This window comes from Sycon ciliatum, chromosome 6, assembly GCF_964019385.1.
Source record: "Sycon ciliatum chromosome 6, ocSycCili1.1, whole genome shotgun sequence".
NCBI classification, from domain to species: Eukaryota; Metazoa; Porifera; class Calcarea; order Leucosolenida; family Sycettidae; genus Sycon; species Sycon ciliatum.
The window spans coordinates 33250881-33270706 of record NC_088648.1 but is presented as its reverse complement, the minus strand read 5'-3'; the positions used below and the strand labels follow the sequence as shown (position 1 = coordinate 33270706).

General features: G+C 45.8%; 1 protein-coding gene across 1 annotated transcript in view; it reads right to left on the bottom strand.

Moving 5' to 3' along the window:
* The window catches only part of LOC135820242 (platelet glycoprotein Ib alpha chain-like), a 33037-nt gene extending 13767 nt beyond the window's left edge, over window positions 1-19270 (bottom strand). The window contains exons 1-5 of the mRNA XM_065333558.1: window positions 19211-19270; window positions 13035-13100; window positions 8810-8881; window positions 3875-3946; window positions 3354-3425 (exon numbers count right to left, since the gene is read on the bottom strand). Of these exons, the coding sequence (XP_065189630.1) occupies window positions 3354-3425; window positions 3875-3946; window positions 8810-8881; window positions 13035-13048 (230 nt within the window). The 5' untranslated portion in view covers window positions 13049-13100; window positions 19211-19270. The remainder of the gene's footprint in view (window positions 1-3353; window positions 3426-3874; window positions 3947-8809; window positions 8882-13034; window positions 13101-19210) is intronic.
* Window positions 19271-19826: the final 556 nt, after the last annotated feature.

Sequence of the window (19826 nt, the reverse complement as noted above, 5' to 3'; positions counted from 1 at the left end):
GAAACAGTAGGTGTTTGGTCTCCTTCCTGAATACACACATGCGTGTTTACTCTGTATATGTGTAGATTCTGCACTGCACGTGGAGCGCAACGGCATTTATTGTTTAGATTTTGGGAATATTCTGATATGCATTGCGTAGCCATAACCTTTAGTTGATCCACTGATCTTCAGCTCTCCTTTAGTTGACCTTCTACATCTGCTTTTTGCTATATTTGAAGCACAGAGTGTACATGAGGCTGTGTGCTCTGAGCTAGCTATAAAGCTATTATTTGTGTGAGGCATACGATGTGCACCTCTAGCACTGTGCACTCTGGGCTGGCATATTCAGGCGCGTAGCACCGCCGTTGGCGGTGGTCTGGCCAGAGGGGGTCCGGGGGGATGTCCCCCCTGAATTTTTTGGAAATTAGGGTGCAAAATCCTGCATTCTGGGCACTTTTAGCTTTGTTTTACTATGGTGGTTGTGGTCGGGCGAAAAAGTGGTCCGGCCAAAGCAGGACCGGCCGGAGCAGCTGCTACGCCCCTGCATATATGCGACTCAAACCGACCCGTTATAGGGAGAACACCCAACCCGACCCGTTATAGGAACAGGCCTGCTGTTGGGTCAATCATATATACTCAATCTGTGGACAGAACAATTTCGTCCTTTGTGGACTCATCAGGGCAGCACAGAGAACATAAGGCTGAATCTGGTAGCAATAGGATGCTTAGCACGGTAAAGCACCCCCTGAGCGCCCCGTCTCGCGAGTGCGTTCCACCATGAATTACGGAATAGATAACTCTCGTGTACGACCATATAAGGGAACGCCGTCTGGCCAGTGCGTTCCACCCTGAATTATGGAATCGATAACTCTCGTTTAAGACCATATAAGTGAAGGTCGTCTGGTCTGGTGCGACTGAAGTCGTACAGTTTTCTCTGTTTTTGCAACATTGGGGTTACGACGCATTTTGCTTGTATGGCGAGCCAGGTGAACTGCAGTGCCTAGCGCTGCAGCCAGCATGAACAACATAGAATTTTCCTTCACTAAGCCGTTGTAGCTTCACTGCGACAGTCGCTGCATAGGTGTGTGTGTGTGGGGGGGGGGTGGTGTGTGTGTGTGTGTGCGCGCGTGTTTGTGTGTGCACGCGTGTTTGTGTTTTCGCGTGTGTGTGTGTGTGTGTGTGTGTGTGTGTGTGTGTGTGTGTGTGTGTGTGTGTGTGTGTGTGTATGACCCCAGTACAAACTACCTCACAACGCAACCACCCTGCCTCCCCAGAGCGACCACGAAAGGAGGTTTGGCGGGACGCACTGACCGGACTTTAGGGTAAAACAAATTGTGACATTTCAAAAAAACCTTTGTACAATATCCCTTCAGCTGGTTCTGTTTATTGCAATCAGTATATTGGTGCTAAAAGGAGAAAATTAAATAATGAGCAAAGACAGGGACAAAAGTACTAGATCACGCTATATAATTATGTTAGGTACCTCCTCCCGTACCTTTTCTAGCCGGCCTGCATGCACCTGTACTATGTCATACACACCTTACGTACCGTTGGCCTGGGTAGCTACTTGCGCGCCCATGTTTGCCATAGCTACCCAGGCTCTTTATATTGCATTGTTTCTCAGTCGATCTCTCTCTTCAATAATCTCACTCTTCAACGTAGTCGTTCGTTCGTCTTGGTCTCTTGTCTCATCGTCTATAATAAATGTCGTTCCCACCTACTTGCTCCCGTTGTCCGCTGTAATGTCTGGAGAATATGTCGCCAGTCGTCCTTCTTCGGACCTAACATTGGCGCCCAACGTGGGGCTCGAACCCACGACCCTGAGATTAAGTCGGTAGAGCATGAGACTATTAATCTCAGGGTTGTGGGTTCGAGCCCCACATTGGGCGCCAATGTTGGGTCCGAAGAAGGATGACTGACGACATCTTCTCTAGACATTACAACGGACAGCGGGAACAAGTTATTGGGAACGACATTTATTAGAGACGGGATGACTACTTCCTCCGTATACAAAAACTTCGTGACTTTTTAACAGTGTTTTTGAGCAAGAACCTGCTCAACGAACGGTGCCAAAGGCTGTCATCGACAACCCACGTCCATCTCGAGGTTTGTTTGGTTGATCCCGAACAGATTCTCCACGGACGCCCTGCGTGTGAGGACGTTGCCGACAGAAACTCAAGAGTCATATGAAAAAAACTAACACTTACTTGCTCGAAACTGACAAAGTGACGAAGTGTAGCTCGTGGCTGGAACATGGAGTCACGCGGCACTCGCTGCCCTGAAACCAAGGAAACTGGCCAGGCTCGTACTTGCGGTGCGCGGCCCCATAGATATACGCGGCGTGAGAACATAGATTTGTTTCGCTCGCACGGCAAGATGAAACATTTCAGTCGTCGTGCAACCAGCGCAGACTCAGGATCAGAATGTCGATGGCCTGGCTTTCTTCGCCTCTCTCAAGTCAGACGTCTCCTTTGTCGCCAAGGGGAATCACAGGGACCTCCTCGAAGCCATTGAAGATTGCTTGGGAGGATTATCCTGGCGAGAAAATGCGAAGCGTGTGGATGTGCTTGTGCGACTCGTTTCACGGCATAATGGAGGTCGCGGGTTGGAACAACTGAATATAGTTGACACCGATTCGTACACAGCTCTACAGATGAAGAGGACGTAGCCAAAGTCTAGCGTCAGATCATCACTGCAGGTGACAAGAATCTGAATGAAATGCGAGCGCAAGCAGCGACTGTTGGCGATGGGGAGTCGGCGTCGTCAGGTGACAATGACATGAGCGACGAAGACTCTGAAAAAACTCAATCTCATTCTTCTGAGTTGCTTTTTTCTTTGTATATAGCTTGTAAACAGGTTAGACAATGCCACACGTGTTATTCCGAGTCAAACGGAACAATTCCAGAGCTGTGCGCAGCTTTCAAACAAAAGTCATGAAGTTTTTGTATACGGAGGAAGTAAGACCAGGACGAACGAAACGACTTACTTGTGATTATTGAAGAGAGGTTATTGAAGAGAGAACGAGTTGAAGAGAGAGAGAATCGACTGAGAAACAACGCAATATAAAGGGCCTGGGTAGCTATGGCAAACATGGGCATGCAAGTAGCTACCCAGGCCAACGGAACGAAATGTGAGTACAACGTAGTACGGGTGCATGCAAGTTGGAAGGCCGTTGGTTAACACTATCGAGCGGTGCTCAAGCTCACTTCCTAAAAATTAATTTGTTCTTAACCTTGTCCATCGAGCAAAGCGGATTTGCTCACTGGGAAAACTGGATACGGCTTTTAATTTTTTGGAGTCCGTCATAGTTTAGCGGCACAGTGAGATTTCTCCTAAAAACATTGTGCTTCTCAATCCACATTCACAATACTTACACACTGCGAACAACAGGATTGTATGTGAAAAGACCCGACGGCAGCTCACTAAGTTTATTATAGCTCAGGTGCCTGTGTGACAAAGTAATAGAGACAAAAATAAAAGGTCTCTTAGTGATAACACTGCTCAGCTGAATGTTTATGGACACAATGCTTTTATGCACAGAATGATGGAGTGATGCCTCCTCTTCAATTTGTTATAATTTTTAGGAATCGATCGTGGCGCTGTGGCAGCATAGGTAATGACAGCCATCGTGAGCGAAACTGAAATACCACTTCTCCGAGGGCAGAATGTGCTGCTTGGCCTCTCTAGCAATGAGTTTGAGAGTGATAGAGGTGTGGAATGGAGCAGCGGTCACACACAATCAACAAGTGAACAAGCAGCTGCTCTGATCACACGGCACAAGTGAAATAATTCTTAATTCAAGTTCTTGTTCAGCCTGCCATTCGAATGCTGATGACCATACATTCTTTAGAAGTCTGCAGTCCGACATTGGTGGATCGTTGGTTGGAATACTTACACGGAGTCGAGTTTCGGGTTATTTCTGAATACGCCTGATGGCAATTCTCTCAGTTTATTATTAAAAACATTACTGCATCAGCACAAAAAAAGGCAGAAGGAAATATTTATCTACAGTAAAAAAAAGGACGAAGAAACCGCAGAGAAATTTCACGGTTCGCGTCAGACTCGGCTAGAGGCCGAGTTTTCCGCATCCGTAGGAACGCCACCACCCTTCAAGGATCAAGGCACATATGCACCTCCTTAAGCGGTGGGAGGTGAGTAGATCAGCTCACCAGCATGTGGTCAAAGACCGAAACCACAAGTTACGCTATATAATGTCCACTGGCACCACTAGCTACTAAACAATCAGCTCATGCGATAACATTGCATGACACTGAGCGCGCGAACTGACGTTCTACAAGTAACTGGTAACAGCTCTAGCACATCTTGGATGCGCCCTCCGACAGCCTTCCAACTTGGAAGGTTCTAAGTTATAGAAATAACTTACTTCCTCCGCATCATTAAAATTGTCGCGTCCCAGAGCGATTTTTCAAATTTATTTTGTCCACTTCAAGGGCAAATGAATCAGCTAGAAATTGAGGCAGAGCATTGCCGACGGACCATGCTTTTTTTTGTGCCCCCCCCCCCCCTCGCTGCACTTGTAGCTAAGGTCTACCTCTTCATCAGAGTTTGAGGCAGACTCTTCAGCACTCAACAATACGCTGAACAAGACGTGCGTTCAAATTTAGGTCAAGAAATCTCGTTTTCAAGCGATCCGCATGCCTCCAAGTGGCAGGCGATGCTGGCTAAGTAGAATTTTTCAAGTACTTGGTCCGCCAAGTTAAAATTGGCGCTTATCTTCTCACTTGGTTTTTGGTGTTCTGCCTGTCACACGGCATGGAACCACCGATTCACCATCCGAACATAACCATTGACCATTTCATTCGACGACATGGCAGCCCAAACCATCACAGAAGTTGCGATCGGTTCGTTTGAGTCGTTTTGACGGAGCTGCCGCCGACGAACACTTCCGTCAGCGCAAGAAAACACTGCAACCTCCGCTCGAGTCCGTAAAATAGGTCAGGATGTTCGCATTTCAGTGCGATGGAGAATACAGTTTCTGTCTACTTCCCGCTGTCTGATGGCAAAGATTGTTTACCCCGGGGAGGTATAGAAAAGCTGAAAAAGCGCTTCGCGAGCTTGAATTTCAGTGCTTGCACAGTACAGCGCCTAGTGAAGGGCTATCACCAGCAATTCGCTGACGAAGAAACTGCAGCTCATGTCGATATCTCCAGTAAGTGAGACCAATCCGGCGGACACACTTTGAATCTCACAGAGGACAGGGCAAAGGAGCTAATCAAAGAAAACACCAAGTCCTGAGAGAAACACTCGTGCAAAGGACTTTCAGGAAACTACTTCCTCCGCGTCATTAAAATTGTCGCTTCCCAGAGCGATTTTTGAAAATTATTTTGTCCACTCGAAGGGCAAAGAAATCAGCTAGAAATTGAGGCAGAGCATTGTCGACGAACCAAGCTTTAGTTTGTGGCCCCCCGCTTCGCTGCACTTGCAGCTAAGGTCGACGTCTTCATCAGAGTTTGAGGCAGACTTGTCAGCACTCAGCAAGACGCTGAACAAGACGCGCGTTCAAATTCAGGTCAAAAAACTTCGTTTTCAGGCGATCCATGCCTCCAGGTGGCAGGCGATGAAGGCAAGCTAGCATTTTTCAAGTGCACTGTAACGGCCTTCCAGCGGGATAGGGTAAGCAGTTCTGCACCTTCTTTCCTTGGCAAGCGCTTCGCTGATTTTGTTGGTGTTTTCAGGCCTGCTACCTTGGCAGCAACATGCGCCACACGTAGCACATTTTAGGAATTTGAGACCATTTTGTTCTGGCTATCGTCAACTTCAGCAGTTCGTATTCAGGAGAGATACCAGGATTCTTATACCCAAGCTTGCAGTCTTGACAAATGCCCACGCGAACGATGTGGGACCGCACGAACTCCAGAAAACGAAATGCGCTCTGGGGTGGAATGGTGCGGAGCGCTATGAACTTGCTTGGTGCATAAGAGAGCTCCGACAAAGTTCGAGACCACCAAGGCTTCAGTGACAAGTAGACATTGCGCAGGAAGGGTCACACCAGTGTTAGAACATAGAAAAAAGCGATTCCGACAGTCTGACTAAGACGAGCCAAGTCACAAATATTGCGATGTGCGAAGCGACAATTTTAATGACGCGGCGGAAGTAGCCGAAAAGCCTGGTGCACGGTGTTGAAGGTGCAGTACGCACAGGTGCTACATCAAGCGGAAGCTATCACTGCATGTACTGCGCTGCATGTAGATCTTCAAGCACCAGCGGCTCGCGTGGGTACGGGTGCTGATCAGCAAGTACGACAAGCGTAAGAGGCGATTTGAAAAAAGGACACTGATATGGCGTTGCCTTTTTGTCTCAAACAAAGACGAATTATTGCGACGAACGCGGATAACACTTACAGTCAACATGCGGGCAGACTCACTCGGCTTCTGATGGGAAGGTGACAGGCACGCACTGCCTTTGAGCGTGCTTCGAGACGAGGAGAAGTGGAACAAGCTATGAAACGACCCGTGCAGCAGCTGTCCGGATCGTACGTTTTGAGCTTGTTTTGAGGGACGATAGTGGCGAGGAGGATGTGTAACTTGCTTGAATTTTCGACTGAGTGGCTTACTGACATGAAAATAATCATGTATATAGTGCTTTGTGATCATGGCTTGCTTCAAATATTCGTATTTATTTCCTGAGACAAGTGTGAAGATAAGCGCCAATTTTAACTGGGCGGACCAAGTACACTCAATGACTGTAATGACCTTCCAGCAGGATAGGGTAAGCAACTCCGCACCATTTTTCCTCGGAAAGCGATTCACTGATTTTGTTTGTTTTTCAGACCTGCTACCTTTGCAGCAACATGCGGCCCACTTGGCCCACTTTAGGAATTTGAGAACACTTTGTTTTTGCCATCGTAAACTTCAGCATTTCGAATTCAGGGGAGATACCAGGATTCTTATACTCGAGCTTGATGTCTTGATAAATGCCCTCGCGAACTAAGTTGGACGGCATGAACTCCAGAAAGACGATACGCGCTCTGGGGCGAAATAGTGCGAACAGAGATGGATTTCTTTAGTGCGGAAGAGAGCTCCGAGACCACCACGGCTTCAGTAACAAGTAGACATTGCGCAGGAAAGGTTGCACCAATGTTTGAACACAGGAAACAGTGATTCCGGCAGCCTGACTAAAGACGAGCAAGTAACAAACATTGCGATGTGCGAAGCGACAGTTTTAATGAAGCGGAGGACGTAGAAGCTTCGTAGTTGGAAGGCTGTTGGAGTGCGCATCTAAGATGTGCTAGAGCTGTTAGCCACTTAGTTGTAGAACGTCAGTACCGTCGGTCAGTGCAGTGCAATGTTATCGCATGAGCTGATTTTTTAGTAAATGGTGCTGTTAGTGGACATTTTAGCGTAACTTGTGGTTTCTTGGTCCTTTTTCTTTACTATAAATTCATCCTTGGCTCTCCATCCGAAATATTTATCCATTGCTCGTAGGAAACTATCCAAACGTGAAAAATCTGAAAATTGACTGTCACCAGCAGGACTCAAATATACGATACATATTACAAGGGGGAAACTTCCTTCAGCCAATACCTATTACTGTTGTTGCCCTTTGCATCATATCCATACATCTTCACAACACTTTCCATTATGGTCTCCGGGCTACACCAATCACTAAAATAAAAAGAGATATTAAATCATAAGAAAGAAAAAGGACCAAAGAGCTAGCAGTTACGCTACAATGTCCACTAACACCACCAGTTATATACCAGTCAGATATTAAATCATGGAAAATATGTTGGCCAAGTTATGCGATCGAGTCCCCCAACTAAACCAGACTTTGAACAGTAAGTTGTGCCCACATTTTCCATGGTACAACTTTTTCCTTAACCCACCATCCGAAATTAAATCATTTGAAATCTTCAGGAAGCTGGGTCTTGCACGAAAATTTGAATGATTTTGAAGTCTGAAGAAAGTGTTGAACGGTCTTTGCTGGGATGACGGCTACACCATAGCTCAGTGGTTAGAGCATCGCTGGCTACCAGTGAGGGTTCCTAGTTCGTGTCCTGGTGGTGACAGTAATTTTCTTCAGACTTTTCCCGTTTGCGTCTTTCCCGAGCCTGGTATTTTGCCACTATAGACACTGAAGCAAGTCCTGCCAATCGGTGATATGCTGCTGGTGCCATCGAAACACTGAAATTACTGTTATTCAACTCTCCAACTTTGGGTGGCTATACCTATGTGCAAAGTTATTCTTTTTCCTTAAAATTTTCTGTGGAGTCTTCCTAAACCCATCTGAATCAGATACAAGAAAGAAATACGAGTATTTCTGTTTTTGAAAAAAGCGCCTGAAGCGTCTACTATTAAATATCGTATTAAACTGAACATAGTCCCTGAACATCTCACCAAGTATAATTGGTTTACTTTCGCACGGGACACTCGCAATGGCATAGTACTTCCCAGAGCTTTGTCAACTATGTTTACCAAATCTCCTATCTTCTCTGCATACTCGTATTGGCTCAAGCTGCCCATGGAAATGAAGACAATATCCAATACTAGACAGTTCATAGACCATGTTAAATGTCATGCCACGTTGTAGGCTCGCTCGCCTCTGTTGCTAGCTATCTCGCCGCTCTCCACCATGGTCAACATAGTGATACATTTCACCCCGCTGATGCATTATTTTCTTCCGATTATCATCTTCTTTCCTTCATTTTTTTTTCTTCTTCTCTTGCCATGGCTGGCTAACGCCCCCTCCTTTGCATTGGCTTCTGCCATTGGACGGTGAAATAAATAAATAAATAATAAATAATAAATGATTATAGGAAACAGCCAATGAGCCAGTGAGAAATAAATGTTACTGCTTCTGAGTTACTTACAAAGATCGAAGGTGGGGACAATCTGTCAGGAGATCTTCGGGCAAAGCAGTCAGGCGATTACCAGCGAGGCTTCTGTATAATCAAAAAAATAATGAGAAATGTTCACACCTCGATGAGGAACATCACCAAACAATTGCAGAGACAACACACTTTCTTTCTGAACACACAGCTCAGGATCCAACTTACGTATGTACAACGCTTTCTCACAGTGTGAACAATACCACATAATGTGTTCACCATGGTGTTGTCAAGAAAAGGTGTTTGTCAGCAGACAACCGCTCTATTCAGTTGCTATTCACAATCCCCGGTTGCGCTGGGTGAAACATTCTTTAATGAGGTGTCGAAAAAGTATCATGTTTCCAGCCAGTCACCCATCATCAGATGTCCACCTCTTTCTCATGGTGTTCTCGTTGTGTTATTTCCCCTAAAACGTGTTCAAATTCTGCCTTGTTAAGAGTGTTGCATCTCAGTTCATTTAAGCTATAAGTTGCAGTCATTTTTTCATGTAAAAAAGAGTTGGAAAATACATTAGAACGAGTTATGCAGCAACTATCCACGACTGTAACAAGATGATAAACAGTCAGAACGTGCGATAATAGGACGCACAACTGACAGGCTACTGTGCTTCCTTCTCTTTTTTACATTTATTACTGGCTCAGGATCCGAGTTAAAATGTTCACACCTGACTAGGCTTCATTTTTTTCATGTTAGCCATTGCCTATGTAATCCTGAAGAGAAGGGAACGAAGACATTTGATACCTGATATGAAGTGCTTTCTGGACTGGATGCATGGATTGCGCATACACATGCGAACTTGACTGCGCATTTAGCAATATTTATCTTTATTGTTGTACAGGATCAGAATTCACTCACAGGTGCAGCCATTCCAGTCTACATTGGATCCTCAAACTTAAAAATGTAATTTTACAGGTGTCACGGGGCATTTTTGACCTTCAAAAATTAGAAATAGCCCAGAAAAACTCGGGCGGAGAGCCGAGGATTAAAATTTTAATTTCCTCTTTTTAAAAAAGAGGACCATAAGTTTACAAGTTATCAGTTTTGTCCAACACAAACGGTTATAAGCAAAATACTGTTGAGTCAAAAATGTGCAACAATTAGCACAAAAACTGACTGGTGAGATCCTGGCATTCAACGACCTGATGCCGTTGAATGTCAGGATCTCGGATCTCATCAATCAGTTTTTGTGCTAATTGTTGCACATTTTTGACTCAACAGTATTCTGCTTCACCAGGATATAGCCCAGAAAGTTGGTCAATTTCCGCAAATGTTGGGATTGCATTTTTTCAGGTAAGTAAATCATTCCATGCATTCCTTGTGGCATTACTGCACCTTTTGTGTGGAAGGCTTAATATGTTTCCAAGATTTGTATTGGAGCGCATCCTACAGCAGCTCATTCAATTTGTCCCGGCCCACCTGGCTAACACGACGGAAGCAATAACCCACATCTGTGACGCATGTCCGGGATTGAGCGCCCCCGATGGCACCATTGTTATGTCCATGGATGTAGTCGGGTTATATCCGAGCATACCTATTCGGGAGGGCGTTCAGGCAGTGGTGGATATGCTGCAGCAGTATTCCCAGCGGATCGACATGTTTGGGCTGAGTGTGAGCGGGGTACGGAATCTGCTGCTGTTTGTTCTCAGCCACAACTATTTCAGATTCGGCCATCAGATCTATCACCAAGTGGACGGGGTTGCAATGGGTAACAATCTTGCACCCCCATTTGCGATTCTATTCATGCATACGGTTGAGGCCAGGCTTCTGCAGGATTCTCCGTTAGTACCGCTCCTCTACAAACGCTACATCGACGATATCCTGCTGCTATGGACCCACGGCAGAGAGAGCTTGATGCGGTTTGTGCAGCATTTCAACTCTGCACACCCAAGTATCAACTTCACATATGAGCTCAGCGAGGTGAGTGGCTCCATAAATTATATGGATATCACAATTATGATCCAGGAAGGCAAGCTGGCATACAAGCTGTACCAGAAGGCATGTGCTAGTGGTCTACTCATTGATTATACTTCGGCAGTTCCCCACCATATCAAATTGGCAGTTGCTTCGTCACAATTCCTAAGAGCTCAGAGGCTCTCATCGAATACCAGAATGCGTGCAGAAAGTGAAGCGATGGTTCATGAGCAATTAAGATTGAACAATTACCCCGAGAAAATCATTGAAGAGGCACGCACTGCCTCCATAAGGCCAAAGCGTCGTCGCCATGCCAACCCATGCTGCGCATTTCTAAAGCTTCCATATAAGTCAGATAAAGTACATCAAGCAGTGAATAAAGCAATCAGAAAGTATAAAATTCCGGTTAGAGTCGTATATGAGCACACTGGTAGCCTGAGGCGCACATTGTGTCGCTCCGCCCTCGTTCCTCCTCTATGTGTCAAGGCTGCAAATCCGCTACAACCGAAAAAGAGAGGTCGCCCAAAGGGGCCATGTATCTCGTGTATATCCGGGGGACAGGATGTATGTATGCAGAAGAATGTTGTATATCAGCTGAAGTGCAAAGAATGTCCGGAACAATATGTTGGTGAGACTGGCCGCTTTCTGGAAACTCGCCTGGAAGAACATAATGGTGAGGCAAGACGCCAGGAACTTGACAAGCCATGGGGCCAACATTTTCGCACCACTCACCCTGGATGTAAGCTTAACTATGGGCAAAGTGCATTCTCTGCAGTTGAAGTAAAAGGAAGAGAGCCTGATCGAGCCCGTCGCAAACTGCGCGAGGCGATTGAGATTCGTGATGCCAAGCCCCATGTGAACATAAGCACCGGATGGGATTTGTTGTGAATTTTCTCGGCTTCCCCTGCTGCTACTTCAATATCACTGAATAATTATAATATGAGGCGGGTCACTCAAAACCATTCTATTCCTGATGCCTCGTCGCGTCCCTGGTGGTAACAGTTTGGCATGGAAGTTTTAACCTCATAGTGCATTGACTCATGGGGCTCCGTGCTCCCCTCCTAGATCCTGTGCTAGAATTAACACCATAATTATTTGGCATGTACCCTCACTTCGTTGAGCACAACGGCGCGCTCTTCTTCTCCGTGATGTGCACAGTTGCACCTTCTCTCTCCCCCCCCCCCCCCCCTCTGTATAGAGGTGACATAACTCGCATCATTTTATTTTTTGGCGCTACACTCTGCGCAACGCCATTCACAGAGCACAATGCGCGCTACCGTCTGCTGCTTCTCCTCCGTGATGTGCTAGTTGCGCCTTTTCTCTCTCTCTGTCATACTAGGTGACATAATTCGCATCTTTTTTGGCGCTACACTCTGCGTATATACTGCTCTTGTGTGGCTTCCACGGTATTCATTGTTATTACCTGATGATGGCCAAGTGCCGAAACGTTGTAAAATAACGGAACTGGTTCGGATGTGATATGCAGCGCTATGGGAATAGGTGAGTCCACCCGAATTCTTTTCACAGATGAAGCTGCAGGAAGCCTCAGCCCTTCTTCAAACATGTTTCCAAGATTGTTATAGCATATATAGATACTACATATGACGGGTATATGGGAGCGGTTTTTCCAGCCGTGCTGCTACCCACGTCAACTGGGAACTTGTGGCCAGGCACAAGGGGTACATGGATGCAGCTAATGGGGTCGTTTTCGGCACTTGTGCGAGTGGTTATGAGACTTATCCACTCACCCCCACCGTTAGGTGCTGCATTTGCCGCTAGGGTTTATCGGGTGTTAGCGGCCGTCGTGAGTTCCCTTCGGGAACGGACACGATAATTTACTCCTTTTTTTACTTCACATATTACGGGCAAGTCACAAACATTGCGATTTGCGAAGCGACAGTTTTAATGAAGCGGAGGAAGTAGAACCTTCCCAGTTGGAAGGCTGTTGGAGTGCGCATCCCAGATGTGCTAGAGCTGTAAGCCAGTTCGTTGTAGAATGTCAGTACCATTGGTCAGTGTCGTGCAATGTTATAGCATGAGCTGATTGTTTAGTAACTGGCGGCGTTAGTGGACAGTATAGCGTAACTTGTAGTTCATTGGTCTTTCTCTTTTGTATAAATTAAACATTGGCTCTCCATCCGAGTCCACTTCCAAAGATAGTCCATTTCTAACCAACACGTCCCAATTCAGCTTCAAAAGTCACAAGTTATCACGCGCCTCCCTGAAGAGCCAGAGACCCAGTTGGCCTTAGACAGTTACATTTCCACAAACCAGTCTTCTCATTTGAACCACTTACAGTGTCTCCAACATTCCACTAAAGACACCAGGTTGCACGCTGGTTATATTATTCTCCGACAAGAGACTTTGAGAAGCAAAAACCAAGAAACAAGTCACAAAGCACACATAGCCAATGATTGAAATTTTCCAGCTAAACGAGTGTTACGCCTTGAAGCATGGTGTATTGACAAATTTTCTAGACATGCGGTAAAATTCGACATCAATCATCAAGGGTTTCGGATATAACAACTTCAAGAGCGCAACCGAGAGAACAGGCTGTGTGGTAACCATTCATTTCTGGTGGTTAAAATAGTAAAGAACACGTGAGAGATAAAAGAAAAAAATCAACAATAACATATTGTTCAAACGCCGTGGAGACAATAATTTTAATAAAGCAATAAAAATAACTAACTCTGCCGTCACCATCATGCATCAACGAAGTCAAATGTTTGTTTTCCATAATCAATTTTCATGTCACTATCATCAGTGGAATATCGTGACTGAATTCAACGCTAGCCAAGCAAAAACAATGATTAAATATTGGGGGTGAAACGATTAGTTCGAATATTCGAGTATTCGTCCGAAAATTTCAAATGAGCGAGTATTCGAAATTTTATACTAGATCGGCTTTTTTGTGGCATTCTATTTTTCAAAAACTTTTGTTGTACCGCTCGTCCATATGGTATGCATGCATTATGCATGCCTTTGAGTCAGTATTTTATGACTTGGACGATGCGATCACCACGGCAAGTATTATTATTATAATTTTTTCTTCAGACTTTTCCCGTTTGTCTCTTTCCCTCAAACCAGTTAATATGTTATGACTTGGGGCTCCCCGCGTTCTAGTTTGTACGTGAAGTGTGTGGGTTACAGTGAGGGCTGCGTCCCACCCGCCTGTGTGGATTCACAGGAAGTGTGAGTTACGAAGTCTGAGGAAAACGTTGAACGGTCTCTGCTGGGATGATGACTACACCATAGCTCAGTGGTTAGAGCATCGCTGGCTACAAGCGAGGGTCCCTGGTTCGAGTCCTGGTGGTGACAGTCAATTTTTTCTGCAGACCTTTCCCGTTTGTCTCTTTCCCTCAAGCCAGTTATTATTATTAGTATTATTATTATTTTCACTAGTTTGAGGGAAAGAGACAAACGGGAAAAGTCTGAAGAAAAAATTGACCGTCCCCACCAGGACTCAAACCAGGGACCTCTTTTGTAGCTAGCGATGCTCTAACCACTGAGCTATGGTGTAGTCGTCATCCCAGCAGAGGCCGTTCAACATTTTCCTCAGACTTCGTAATTCACACTTCCTGTGAATCCACACAGGCGGGTGGGACGCAGCCCTCACTGTACCCACACACTTCACGTACACTCTAGCACGCGGGGAGCCCCAAGTCATAAAATCTTCATTATTATTATTATTATTAAATTTTGAATAAAGTAACGTTAGTTACAATTGTAGTTAGTTATGAGATCTGAAAATACTGATGAAAATCGTTACTTTATACTCTGTACAAGACGCTGGCGACTTTTGTTCAATGTTCACAGATAATTTCTTCCGAATTGGTCGAGAACTCACAAATCTAGCGCTTTTGAATTTTGGTAAAATACTCGAAATAATCGGATACTCGATCGAATATTATGAATGAGTGATCGATTGGTCAAAATAGATACTCCTTTCACCCCTATTAAATATGCATTCCAAAATGTAATAAAACTTACAAGCAAGCAACAAAAATGGTAAGTAGGTGGCACAAAAGAAGGTTAGAAAACCAGAATGTGACACCTGGGAAGTGAGAGAAACAATCTGTGGAAAAAACAACGTTTGTTGCTTGCTTCCAACTTTTATCACATTTTGGAATGCATATTTAATCATTGTTTTTGCTTGGCTAGCGTTCAATTCAGTCACGATATTCCACTGATGATAGTGACATGAAAATCGATTATGGAAAACTTCGTTGATGCACGATGGTGACGGCAGAGTTAGTTAGTTTTATTCCCGTAGCTATGCAGAAGACGTTACTTCAGTAACGTCTGGCGCTAGCCAGGGTCCACAAAGCTTTAATTTGGTATTTGTGTGTTTGTTTGTTTGTTTGTGTCACGCCTGGCGCTATCCCGTATCTGACGGCAAAAAAATCATAGGGATGTTATAAATTTTTCAATTCTCCTATTTTTTTTTAAGGCATATCCTGGGATTCGAACCCGCACTATCGCCCTACATGCATTCCCCCATACACTTCGCATTCATACCCATTCTTCCAAGTTGCTTCACGTTATGATCTTGCATTTGAAAGCCCTATTTGAATATTGCGGGCAGCTGTATGTGGCCAGCTGTGTTTGATGGTACGGTACGGGAGACGGTGTCGTATTACCCTCGATCGTACCTGTCCCGTACCTATCCCCTACCGTACCGTACCATCAAAGACGGCTGGCCACAATGCATATTCAAATAGGGCTTTCAAATGCAAGATCATAATGTGAAGCAACTTGGAAGAATTAGTATGTATGCGAAGGGGGATGCATGCTGGGCGCGCGATAGTGCGGGTTCGAATCCCAGGTTATGTCTTAAAAAAAAGGAATTTTTTAAAGAATTTATAACATCCCTATGCTTTTTTTGTCTAGGTCATCAAGGCAAAAAAAGCATAGCGTAGGGCCCTGAGCTTCCAAGCTCTCTCGTTCCCGTAGCTATGCAGAAGATGTTACCAGTAATGTCTGGCGCTAAGCAGGGTCCACACAGCTTTAATTCTCGTAGCTATCCAGAAGACATTACTTCAGTAACGTCTGGCACTAGCCAGGGTTCACAGCTTTAATTTGGTGTTTATTTATTCCCGTAGCTATGCAGAAGACGTTAACTCAGTAACGTCTGGCGCTAGCCAGGGTCCATACAGCTTGAATTTAGTGTTTGTTTGTTTGTGTCACGCCTAGCGCTATCCCGTATCTGTCCCGTACCGTACCATCAAACACAGCTGGCCACAAACAGCTGGCCACAATATTTGTCGTATTATGTATAGGACTCCCTGATGTATAGGGAGATTGGGGGGGCGACGAGGAGGAAATGCAATTAGAATGGACGTTAGTTGCCGAATAGGTGATAGGATGCGTCAGCAAAAACATACTTTGGAAGAGAGATCCCGTCGTATCCAAAATAAGCGTGAACGGGCGAGTCAGCGTCTGCTACAGGAAACATCGGAGGAGAGATCCCGTCCACTCCAGAACGCCCGTGATTGGCAGAGGCAGCGCCGGTCCCAGGTAACGTCAGGGCAGACATCCCGTCGAGTCCGGTCCCGTAGCTTTGCAGAAGACATTACTTCAGTAACTCCTTGAAACTTTTTTGCGATACAATGATGTAGGTAATCAAAGGAAAAACATTTCCATCAGTTCTAACAACATGCACGATGAGCTAGGCAACAGAGCATAGCATAGGGCCCTGAGCTTCCAAGCTCTCTCGTTTGTTTGTTTGTTTGTTTGTGCCATCGGCATGCCTGGCGCTATCCCATACCTGCCCCGTACCATCAAGAGTGCCGTACCATCAAGAGAAGGAGTATGTATGCTAAGTGTATTGAGGGAATGCATGCAGGCCTATAGTGCAGTGCATCGAGCATTCAAGAGTTGCATAGTGTAGACACAATACTGGTCAAGCGAGCTAAGGCAGAGATCCTTGTCGTCGAGTCTGTCGAACCAGGCCTCAGTCAAACTGTTTACGAGTGTCCAGGTAGCGCTCCGCGTGTCAAGCGTCGCATCCTGAGAGAAATGTGCATGCACCGATATGCTGTGAAGTATGGCTGCCCATTCATATCCAGGGTTCTACCACATCTGATCTGTCTCGATAAGCGGTACGGCTTGGAATGTGACAACACGACAATGCCCGAAAACGATGCCTAAACGGAACGAAATGGAAACACACTTCAAATTGTTTTGAAACGTTTTTGTTCTCATGTAAACGGTAAAAACAGCAGTTAAAACGATTGGAAAAGAGCCAAAAAAAAAGAAACCATTCCGCTCAGGACTATCTTTCGCGGGAAATGGCAAACCCTTGCGACCACCAGCACTTACCAACTCCAATTAACGTGTTACTTCCCGCCCTTGCGCCAAGTCAGCACGTGATAACTCCACTCTCCAGGCCCCTGATCGCCCGTTTTTCGTTTGCGTGTAAACGGTTCAAAACCGTTTGTCGTTCTCGTATAAACGGCTTGATAACGATTCGAGGACAGCCCGTTTTCGTTCCATATCGTTTCGTTTCCGTGTAAACGCAGCCTCTCAGGCTGCGTTTACAAGTATGACTGTATGCTAAGTGTTTCGGGGGAATGCATGCAGCACAGGGCAATAGTGCGGGTTCGAATCCTGGGTCTTGAAAAAATAAGAGATATGAAAATTTATAACATCCTTATGCTTTTTTGCCTAGGTCATCAATGTGGTAGACGGTGTCGCGCGCTTTGTCAAATGCAAAGAGAAAGTTTATTTCTTTCGCTCAGGGCCCTACGGCAAACCTGCGGAGCCAGCTAGCTACAGGCCTATCTCCCTGCTGCCGGCCATAGCTAAGATTCTGGACGCCATCATCGCCGAGCACCTCACCAGCTTCCTCGATAGGCAGAGATTAATAATTATTACTGACCACCAGTATGGCTTCGTCTCCTGCAAGTCGACACTCGATCAGCTAATTGTCCTGTCTTCAAGAGTGGCTAAAGCACTCGACAAGCGCAATGACTACCACGCTCTATTCTAGGATTTCGCGAAAGCGTTTGACAAGGTACCACACACTGTTCTTCTCTGTCAGCTCGCTACTATCATATCCCCTGAAGCCGTTTCTTGGTTCACCAACTACCTCAGAGACCGTTCCTTCTGTGTCAAAGTTCTCTCTGCCAAGTCGCCGACCCATCCAGTTTCTGCAGGCGTTCCCCAGTGACCTCACCTTGGCCCCATTCTTTTCATTCTCTACATTAATGCCCTTCCTCGCACCATATCGTCTGATGTCACTACTGATGTGCTCTTATTTGCCGATGACACTACTCTTGGGAGAGCAGCCGGAGGACCTAACCAACAACAAATGGTCCACCCCTTCTAGGCCGCCACTGATGGCGTTCTGCAGTGGGCTGATTCAGTCGGAGGGTGCTTCAACCCTTCGAAGTCTTGCACCATGCAGTTCTCTCCTAGAAGTCGTGCAGAACGTGCCCACCCTACTCATCCGACTCCGCACGTGAGAATGCAGGGAGATGACGTGTCTGATGTAACGACTCACCGACACCTTGGAGTCATCTTGGACTCTAACCTCGACTTGACCAACCACGTCGCCACCATCACGACAACGTTTTGCCGGCAAGCAGTCCTGCTGATCCACAGGAACAAGCGTATCACCCCAGCCGTAGCCAGCCGCTTGTACACTGGATATGTTCGACCTGTGGTTGAATACGCCTCATCCCTCTGGCAATTTCAACTCTCCAGTGTTCAGGCTACTACCCTTGACTGGCTACAGGCAAAAGTGGTACGTGTGATCCTGCGGCAGTATGGCGTGTACCCTCCTCAAACGGAGCCGAAAGCCTCACTTTTCACGCACCTCCAGTGGCCCAGCCTCGCATGGCGAAGACACATTCAGTGCCTTCTTGAGCTGCACCACCTTATCAATAGCCAGATGACGACCCTGGAGGACCTAGGCTACTCAGTGTCAAACAGCGCCAGGCGCCCCAAACATCTACTCCCACCTGCTAGAGCCAGCACACACACCCGTGCCACCTTTCTCTTTGTCACCACTGCCACATGGAACTCCCTCCCGGCTGCCATTCGTACTATATCCAGCCCAAAATGTTTTACCGCTCTTGTCCGCACACACTTTGCTATCGCCCGTCATGAGCCCTCTGGTTTCATTCCACGTACAGTAGCGATGTCATAGAGCACTGTGTTATATTACTACCACCCCGCATCATTCTATTTCCTACTTTCTATTTTTCTCCTCAGCTTTTTCTTCATAAGCTGTTGACGAAGACTCCCTCGATTTAGGCTAAGGCCTGTGGAGAATCCATAAATACAAATACAAATACGCTATGCTTTCAATGATGTAGCCGATCCGTGCATTGTGGTATGGTAAGTGTTTCGGAAACTCAACACTTGCAAGCCAGATAACAACAAAATTTAATAGTCACCTGCTCAGGGAAGTGTAAACACAATATCTTATTAACACAAGTAAAAATTCTGTATCATACGTTGCCTCACATTCTTTCCAAGTTTGTGTAAAATGATCCCGGAGCCACATTCTCCACATGAAGACGAGATAATCTCCTAAACAGACATCACAAAACAGCAATACCACACATACTGATAAAGCTAATGATGAGTGCTTTCAGAGATATGGGCTGTGTGTTCGGTGTTTGTTTGAGTGAATTATTGCCTAATAAAGTTTATCTTGAATGGGCGGAAATGGGACAATCGCTGTACAGAACCAGCTGAATCAATATAATACCACCGAGCTCGATTCAGCCATTCAGCCGAAAAAAGCGCTTCTTTACGTCACTATTACCATGGAAATGGCTGAAAAATGTCCTACAAGCGACTTTCAGCCGTGGCTGACTCTCAGCCGTTTTTTGCTTGTTTCAGCCACAGCTTGTACAAGCGGCTGAAAGCCGAAATTCAAAAAAATATTTTGAGCGTGCTTGGAACACACCATTGTAGAGTTGAACATGAGCCGATGAGGCTAACATCTAGGAACTAGGGCTCAAACGGTCATGGTTTTACCCCTAACGGTTAACTGCTAAGCTAACGGTCGGTTAGCAAGTAGTACAGTCAACTTCGCTAATAACGACTGCGGATATAACGACAATTCGCGAATAAC